At 38.1% G+C, this 9496-nt stretch overlaps 1 protein-coding gene across 1 annotated transcript; it reads left to right on the forward strand.

The window, feature by feature from the left end:
- The first annotated feature begins 636 nt into the window (after window positions 1–636).
- CLEC3A (C-type lectin domain family 3, member A) lies at window positions 637–6843 on the forward strand. Its single transcript, XM_009573162.1, has 3 exons — window positions 637–812; window positions 2938–3018; window positions 6147–6843. The coding sequence occupies exons 1-3, from the start codon at window positions 698–700 to the stop codon at window positions 6536–6538; spliced, it is 588 nt and encodes a 195-aa protein (XP_009571457.1). The 5' UTR covers window positions 637–697; the 3' UTR covers window positions 6539–6843.
- Window positions 6844–9496: the final 2653 nt, after the last annotated feature.

Genomic DNA, 9496 nt, shown 5'->3' on the forward strand with positions numbered 1-9496 from the left:
TCCCCTGACTAGACCCTGCTGATAGCACACACTGTTCTTAATCAGAAATGCAGTCATATCTATTAGGTATTTATTAACTCTTCATAAATTAATAAATGCACTCCTCACATGACATGATCTTAGTGTATATATATGTGTGTGTGTGTATGTAGCTGCAATGTTTGCATTTACTCGGGAGTGAGTAAATTCTTTTTTTGTTTCAATGTAAATAAGATCATGACCATTGTCATGACTTAGCCAGCTTGGGTCAGAGCTGTGCTGGGTGAGCCTGTTATATTTGTAGAAATCTTTTGGCTACCCCTCCTTGAGGCTGACATCGCACAAGGTGTTTTTGAGCATCCATCTGCTTTTCCATACATTTTGACTTCAAAGTTAAAGCAGGAGATATGGCGCTCATTAGTGGCAATCAGTGCGCTGTTCAGTGCTAGTACGGCCTCTGTAAAAGCAACCTGTCCCAGCTGAACTCAAAACAGAAATAGGAATTTCAGATGAGATGTGAGAACAAGGGGGTGCCTTATGCTACAGCCAGCTCAAATATTAAACACATTTCGTAAGCAAGGAGTACAGCCAACCCTATCACTACACTTTTATAAAACTGACCTCAGTCAGTCCCTACTGAGATGTGTCTATGTGACTTGCTCTCAGAGCTGCTAAAGAGAATCTCTTGAAGCTTCTTGTTAAGTTCTTTGGAAGAGATATGGCACAAACTGGACTTTGGATTTTCCTACTCATAAGTATACTACTGCTGGATCAGACCATCAGCCAGGCTTCCAAATTCAAAGCCAGGAAGCACAGCAAACGTAGAGTGAAAGGTACTGGGTTTTAACTGGGAGGAGGGAGAGAAGCTTATAGACTATGCAAGTTTACTATGTACTTAAATAACAGTGCATGAAAACAGAAACTAACATTATACAAATGCTTATTAACAAAGGACAGTTGAGTCTATGTTATGTCTGTCTTTAAAATATTTTTATGTGAGTTAGCAAAGCTAAAAATAAGGTGGCAGAATGAGTTATGGAAATAGAGCTGTATAACAGTTGTAAATACATTGCTTTGTTACGCCTATTCATCTCTGTCGACATTATTTAGGACTTAGAAGTACAGCTGGGAGAGGACTCTGGCTGATCATTCTTAGTTAAGTAGTTATATTGACTAAGATCAGAGGAATGGAAATTCATGTACATATGGTGGAAAAGAGCAGAATAAAATATTCAGTCTCCAAGGGTTATTGTTCAGATTTTTGTACCATTTCCTAATTTTAACAAAATGTCTGTCTAATATTTGTGGAATATTACTTTACCTGTGTGACAAGTACTGTGAAATGGCAAGTCAAACTAATGAAAAAGAATTAGCAGGAAAAGATAAAGCATAAATTCCCAGAGCAAAGCTTACAGAGCAAATAAAAAAATGCTGAATGTTGTTTGGAAATGTCCGTGTATTTAATTTAAAGACTTATTTCTCATAAAAGAGGGTATGATGGAGGTTACACTAATGGCAAATATTTAAACTCCTAGTCAATGAAAAAACCACAGCTTTGATAAAGCCATTATACAATATGATTACACTGCTCTGGAGCTGTAGTTATATATACTTCCTTCTCCTTTTGAATCTCTCTAGTTTTTAGTTTGGTGTCCTAAGAACAGACTGCTTATACATTTGTTTTGCCAGCACATTTGTCTGTCAACCTTCCACTACTTTTGAACTTGAAACAAAGAATGGAGCTCCTGAGGATAAGTTTTCCAATATTTTATGAAATTCAGAATGAAGGTGGGAAAAAAAAAAGAAGAAGAAGAAGAAGAAGAAGGAAAAAAGAAAAAAAAAAAAAGATCTACATTAGTGTCCCACTATGAAAAGGTTGCACCAAGAGCTCAGCTTGTTCTGCTTTTTGCCTCTTTTGAAGCAGACAGGGGACATGGAGAAGCTACTGTGAACTGGGAATCGCAGGGAGGAGCATGGACTGAGGATCTGGGAGTCCTGCCTTGGGGAACCAGGGAGTCACGAAGGACAGCTGGGGTTATCCCCACAGGCAGTAGAGAATATGGAGAAAAGATGAGCTTTCTGGGGTGCAGCTGGAGGATTAGGTCATGTAATACAGATCTGTAGAAACTGTGGTTTTGTTAGTTCTGCTACGTGTGAAAGAGCTTATTTATTCCTCATGTTCATTACTGTGGCTTCTGGAAGGTCTGGTTATTGCTCCAATCAAGTTGTCATCTTGTGCAATGGAAACATGACTGCTAGTTTTTTGATGGTGGTGGAATATTATAATGATTAAGAAAAAAGAATGGAAAAGAGGACATGAAAATGGAGTTATGTGCAAATTAGCTTCTTTTCTTGTCCCACCATTTTCTCGGTGCTTTTGTAAGTGCTACAAAATGGTGATTCAGACTGAATTTGAGTGACTCAAGTCACCAGGCCCTCTCTGTACTGACAGGGAGAGGAAGGCTCCTCCTGGGGAGAGGAAATTGCAGCTCAGCAAGCTTGTCTGCATACATTCACACTGTGAAGTTGCATTATAATAGTTGTTCCTCACTGTGTTCAAACAAGAGTTGTGTGAAACACAACTTGTGTCCTGCTATTATTTGTATGTCATATATACACATCATGCTGTACAGATTCAAAAGTAAATAGGCAAATTTTGCTGTAAATTAGATACTGGCATGCTAAATAACGATTAGCAGCAACAATCCATGGTTTTCAGTTACTAGGATACAGTCCAAATGAAAATGAGTTTTAAACTATGAGGGTGAAAGGTAAAGGTGGGTGTTTTTTATAGGAACCCTACAAGAATCCTTTCATTAAAGAAAATTCTTTAAAAGAAATCAAAACATATCTCAGCAACGCAGAAACCCTTGATATTCTGAAACAGCTTTTAACAATTTTTACTTTTTTTTTTTTGCATGCATATCTGTTCATTTCTCTATATTTCTTTTATTTCAGAAAAAGATGACCTAAAGACCCAGATTGACAAATTGTGGCGAGAAGTAAATGCTCTGAAAGAAATGCAAGCACTTCAGACAGGTAAAGCAGCTTACACTGGTCAATGGCTTCCAAAAGGTATCACTGCCTTTCCTCTCTCCTTCCATCCTTCTCTTTAATGGGGATTTGTGACTGAGAAATACGACTCCTTAAGAGCATGGTATGCCATAGCTGTAATGGCAAGACAAATGTTGAAGGAAGCATTCAAGTAAAATCAAGTCTGAACTAACGGCATGCAAGTGACGATTCTTCACTAAGAGCAAGAATTAACCTGGAGCAAGAACTACTTTAGTCTTTGCTATGCACAACCCCAAGCTGTTATTTTAGGTATAATCAGACAAAGGCAACACAATGAGGGTTGCTGGGTTTTAGAGTTTAGACGGTCAATGAGTTAGGTCCCCAGTTTTGATACGAACATGGGCTAACTATCAAGGCAAAAATATTCATGGAAAAGGCTGAGAATACCCCCAAAAAGAAGTTAAAAAGACTGAGCCTTTTTAAAGTGTGCAGTTTGTGACATTCAAATATGAATGTTGCCATAAAACTTCAAAGTAATACCCACTGTGGGTTCAGAAATATCCCATATCAATGTGCAAAATCCTTTAAGTATTTAAATAGCCAGATGGAAATTTCCAGACAAAATAAGACGGGTAAATACACATGCACCTACTAGACAGTTGTGCTTTTTCACAGTTGTTGACACAAAACTTGGCATTTAAACACGTACAAGAGGACACTGGAGAGGAAATGACATCATTCACATGAAACAGAACATATTTTCCTTAGGGATGGTAATATCTGGGTTGTCCTGTTTTACGTCTTGGGTACTTAGAGCTTTTTGAGCTTTACAAAATATTTTTCTTTTAAATTTCTTATAAGACGACTTTAGAAGTTTCTTAAAAGAGGGAGCCTGTGCTAGACAAGTGACTCTTGTTTAAAAGTAATTCTTGTATTGCTTCCAGAAGGAGCTTGAGAGTAAGCACGCAGTGGCTTAGAAACGAAACCAGAGACAGGAGATTTTCTATCCTCAACACTTATTTTGAGCTATATTCTAAATTCAGAACCCACACTGTTCAACTGGATTCCAAATTTGGCAAAAAGAGATCTATCACCCCTCTAGCTCTGACTGCATTTATTAATGGCCTTATGATACTTGAAAAAGGAGCTGCTTTTTTAGCTTATGGACATTTTCAAGACACACATTACAATCTGATTTTTTCTTTTGCTTGAATTTCCTAGGTCTCCTTTCTACATACCGTGAAATGTTGCCACACGCCATTTAGCAGCACATACTTTCTCCCTAAAGAGGGCCAGTCTCCATCATTACAACAGCATTGTTGAAGTAGATAAGGTCTCTCTGATCTTTCCCATGAATATAAATTTGTTAAAGAATTCAACATTTAGCAAATATGTTCATTATTTTTCTTTGGCCATTAGCAGTTGGAAAGGATAAAATTTGAAGGCTAAGCCCTAATATAAAAGGATGACCCTGAAAATGCAGCTAAGGAATGCAATGAATACAACTGGAAATACTAAAAAACTGAGACGTACAGGATATGGTCCAAAGTGGATTTCCATATCCTGTTGATCAGATACGTAATTACTTTTTTACAAGAACAGATGACAGGAATTAGAAACAGATTATAGAAAACATCAGGACAGAAGATGTTCATATTGTTTCACGACATATTTCTAATATAAGTACAAGATGAGTTTAAGCAATAAATGAAATAATCTGGAAGTAGTCACATGCAGGATTCTAAAAATAATTGTTACAGGAGTTTATTCAAGGCCTTTGCTACCTTTCTCAGCTCAGAAGAAACACTCCTTCGAGAAGGATTCTCTTCTTGTAAGTATTTTTCTTGGGAGAATCAGTTTTTCACATATCGGCATTAGGACAGCTGGAAAGCAAAGTTCAAGGATTCACTCCTGCAAGCCTGCCCACACAGACCTTGGGCTGGAAGAACTGTGACAGGGGTTCTGCAAGGCAATTCCAGTTACAGAGCATATGCCAAATTAATGTTCTAGTACATTTGGACTTTACATCAAGACTTCCCTGATATGTTCCAGTAGAACTAAAAGCAAACAGATTTATAAAAGTAAATGTTTAGAGTATTTGGTTCAGATTGTCATGCAAGCTCAGGAATAAGTGTACACTTTTTAAAAGTGTTTATAGATTTAAGTCACTTTACCTCATTTGAATTTAGAGTTTGAAGGGATAGACTTTGCTGGAAAGACCAGAAATCAAGAACTAAAGAGGTGAATGTGTACTCTTCTGCAGGTGGAAATATACTTTTATCAATCATCCAGTCGGAGATTTGCATTATGAATTTCAAATCAATATTTTTCTGGGGAGCAGGACACATTTAAAAAAGCACTTTTCTGTCCTGCCTTTTTTTGCTAGGAACTAGGCTTAGTTAATGCATAAAACTTTTCTTTGGCACTTAAATATCATAAATATGAAAAGACCTTTAGATCTGTCTCTTCACTGTAAAGCCAAGTATAGATTTTTCTGATGACCAGCCTACATCTGCCAACAATACAAACATCCATACCTCATCCATTCCATCAGTTTTAAGACTGATGAAATAAGGTAAAAATATGTGAAAGCAGGACTATTTGCTAAAAGAAGACATAAGATACACTGACAACAGGCCTGGATTATATTTTAGCGTTCTGAAACAGCAAAATAAAAAAATCCATGACAGAATTACATTGCTGGAGGGAACCTGGGGCTCAAGATCATGCCTGAGGTTTATCAGCATAAACACAGGAAAGATTTTCCAAAGCACTTTATAGTGTTAAGCTATGTCTGTCCTTCCTCTTAAGTGCCTCTTCTCTGGAGCAGCTATAGGAGCATGCTCTGCTTTTAGCCATCCCTTGTAGTCCAAGGTGCTTTGCAGAGTGCCTGTGAGCAGTCTGTTCAGACTTCCCAAAGGCACACTAATATGCTGGCTGCATACAAGGTCCGAAATGAACAGGATGAATAGCAGGGAAGTCTGATCTTACTGCTACGTTCAGGCCCACTCTGTGGAGTCAAGAGCCTTTCACTTGCTGAGGGACTTGTCTGCTTAATTCCCAACATACCTTTAGAAAATTATTTTAGGAAACATTATTCAAACCTATAGCCCAAGCTTTTACTGAACATGCAAACCAATATCTATTCACAGTCTGTCTTCGTGGGACAAAGGCCCATAAGAAGTGCTACCTCATATCAGAAGGCACCAAACATTTCCATGAAGCCAACGAAGACTGCATAGCCAAGGGAGGGACACTGGCTATCCCAAGGAATAATGATGAAACACAAAGTCTCCGAGATTATGGCAAGAAAAGTATGCCTAGAGTGTCTGAGTTTTGGTTGGGTGTCAATGACATGATAAATGAAGGCAAATTTGTTGATGTCAATGGCATGGCTCTACAGTACTTCAATTGGGATAGTGCCCAACCAAATGGGGGGAAGCGTGAAAACTGTGTCTTTTTTTCTCAGTCATCACAAGGCAAGTGGGTGGATGAAGTCTGCCGTACTGCCAAAAGATATATTTGTGAATTTCTGATCCCATAATTATATATACAAATGACCATGTTTTGAGTTATTAACATGCAGTTTTTCTTGTTAGTAACCCCTCCCACTTGGACAGTGGCAAGCTAAAAATATCCATCTCCTCGCATTGTGCTCATTCTTTCCTGAAACAGAAGTTTTCTCTATTAATTTATTTTCTATTCATATGCTAAAAATGTTATGTTTAGTGAGTGCTTTCATTATGTACAGGAAAATATATAATGTTTTGACCTACATTGTATCATATTTTGGCATATTATTTCAGCCTGATGTTCGGGTTGCTGGAATTCACCTCCTATTTCTGTACTTTGTATCTCCATGGTAGGATAGTATTTACTTGAACTCAGAACTCTGGTGAATTTATTGAAAGTTTACAAAAGATTGCTGTATGGTGACATGGGCAAATATAAAGCGTAGGGATCCTTTCAATCCAGTGCTTAAGAGTGACTTTGGGATTATGTGAGCTCCTGTGAAAAGTGGCCATCATCCTTAGAGTTTAACATGATGGATCTGTGACCAGGAGTTTTACCTATGGGTTAAGAAAGCCAAATGAAACAGAAAAATCTGATGTTAATTTTTAAACCACATGGAGTTAAAAGTGATACACTGCTAGAAAATGGGGGAAGTAGCTGTTCTAAAACATCAGTTAGTCTAAACATGTTTGCTTCTAAATGTCTCAATTATGGTTAAATATTAGATGTCATTCGGAACGTTCCCATAGAAGAAACCAGCCTGGGACTATATCATACCTCTACTATGTAATGCCTTAATAAGATGTGCAAAAGCCCTCTCTCCTGCAGGATCAGAAAGAGGCTTTATAATTCAGCCAGTAATACTGCCTGAAAGCACAAGTAGAGAGGAAGATCCCCTTTCTGGGCACAACATCACCACTCATTCACCTTTCCCCACGTGGCAGGCAGCATGCCTGATTGGCACAAAAGAGTGGGGCCAAACCGCAGCTTATTTGGCCACATGCAAATTTTTCCAATTTAACACCTGACATTTGAAAATGAAGTAAAATGCGCTCATTATTTTTTACTGTTCTTAACCTCACAATAGAGATTTGCCTTCTTGTTATAAATAGCAGTTTCTCTCTTCTGTAAAGGAATTTCATTTAAATATTTAAATATTTTGCCGCTTGGAGGCTAATTCCTACTTTTTATCTTTTAGTTGCGCAAGATTTTCTTAAATTATGCAATAAATTTGCTATTACTGGTATTTAATTGTAGTAGTATTTTTGACAGCTTATGCATCCATGTGAAGGCCATTCTTTCCTAGGACTTTTCTTGAGGATTCAAAAGGGGTACCGTCTTTAGGCACATTATACTATACTTCTTTTTTTACTAGTGTACCTAGATGCCACAGGAGAAAATTTGGATCCCTGCTTGCTTAAGTGCTGTGTGAGATGCAACTGTTCAACGCACTACTGCAACATGCTGTAATTAATTTCATTTTCCAACACTTAATGTATTTGTAAAATAGGCCTGATTCTGAATTCTCTCTCTTAGCTCCTGAGTTAAAATAAAGGAGCAAGAAGTCCCCAAATATCTCCAATTTTCTTTCAAAATCTACCAACTTTTGCTAAGGTTGGGATCAATATTCCTTTTACCTACATTTTAACATGATTAAAAGTCTGCAGTAATTTTGTATGGCTTCTTTACCTCTGGCTTGTCTGAAACAGGTCAGTATCTCAGCATATCCGTACAGCCACAGTCAAATTGAAGATTTACCACAAATTCCAAAACTTGTTTACCTTTGAGGAGTTTACAAATTTATGTTCTATTCAATCTATTTCAGCCAAGCTTCTAAAATTGTACACAGGAATTGAAAACATTTATAGATATTATTGGTGGATGTTTATCAACTAGTGGATACAGATACCAGAGACAGAAATAACTATTTGTTTAGTAGTGATTTACTTCACAAAGACAAAACCCACCATACAGAAATCAGTAATCAATTTGAAGATTCCCTGCGGAATGCTTAGTTAAGAAGTAACAAAGGGACATAAAGTAAACCAGGAAAAATGATGGAAGAAAACTCAGGTGGATAGAGTTGGAGAGGAGATGGTAGGAAGATAAAAAACTCCTCCAGAAATGCCTGCAATGGGAGTAAGACAGACAGAAAATGAAGTAGAAACACAGCAGGGAGACAGACTTTGTCCTGTCAAATTAACTGCTACTATCTTTCCTCTCAATGACCGAATGTGCCTGTGCAAAGTGAGCTCAGAGTGAGGATAAGTATTTGCTGTCTGGTAGGCCTGCTCTGACCCACTGCTGCACCAGTTCTTGTCCCCAGACCTTCACTCCCTACCTTTCCTCTCTCCTGATAAACATGTGGTATTGCCCATCTTTTCCATTCAAGCAGATTAGGCTCCCTTCTCTGCACCATTCTCCCGCAATTAGTTTCTGAAATCCTCTGAGGTCTCCCAGTGACATTTTCCCTTCAAATTCCAACTCTGGGTTCCTCATCTCTGCAAAAGTCACACAAAACTCTGCACCAGGGACCCCTGCTCCCCGGTACATGCACGTACAGCTGGCAAAAGGGATGTAAGAGCCAGAGTTCCACGTGCAGCTGGGGTATTCTGCTCTGCAGATGGGTGCTGTGTCAGAGTGGGCAGTCACTTAGTGATTTCCCATTTGCATCACGGTTCAGTTGGGAATTGCTTGGGTGACTGGGAATTCAATAGGACACACGATAGCAACTTTTATACGCATTACTGCAAAACCAACAACAGAAAGAGCTCCAACACTCACACCTAGTGGTGTAACAGGAGAATGCAGAGTTTACAAAGTTTGAAGTGCCACTTAAATGCAATTACTGTAACAAATACTGCTTCTAGTTGCTTGCTGAACGAAAAAGGTCCAATGTAATGTGTCCAAACATCTATCAGCATCTTTGCAAGAAAATAGAAAATAAAATTTTTTGAAAGACTTTATACTAATTTTCAAAAGTGCTTAA

This window comes from Fulmarus glacialis, unplaced genomic scaffold (assembly GCF_000690835.1).
Source record: "Fulmarus glacialis isolate BGI_N327 unplaced genomic scaffold, ASM69083v1 scaffold38472, whole genome shotgun sequence".
Taxonomy (NCBI): Eukaryota; Metazoa; Chordata; class Aves; order Procellariiformes; family Procellariidae; genus Fulmarus; species Fulmarus glacialis.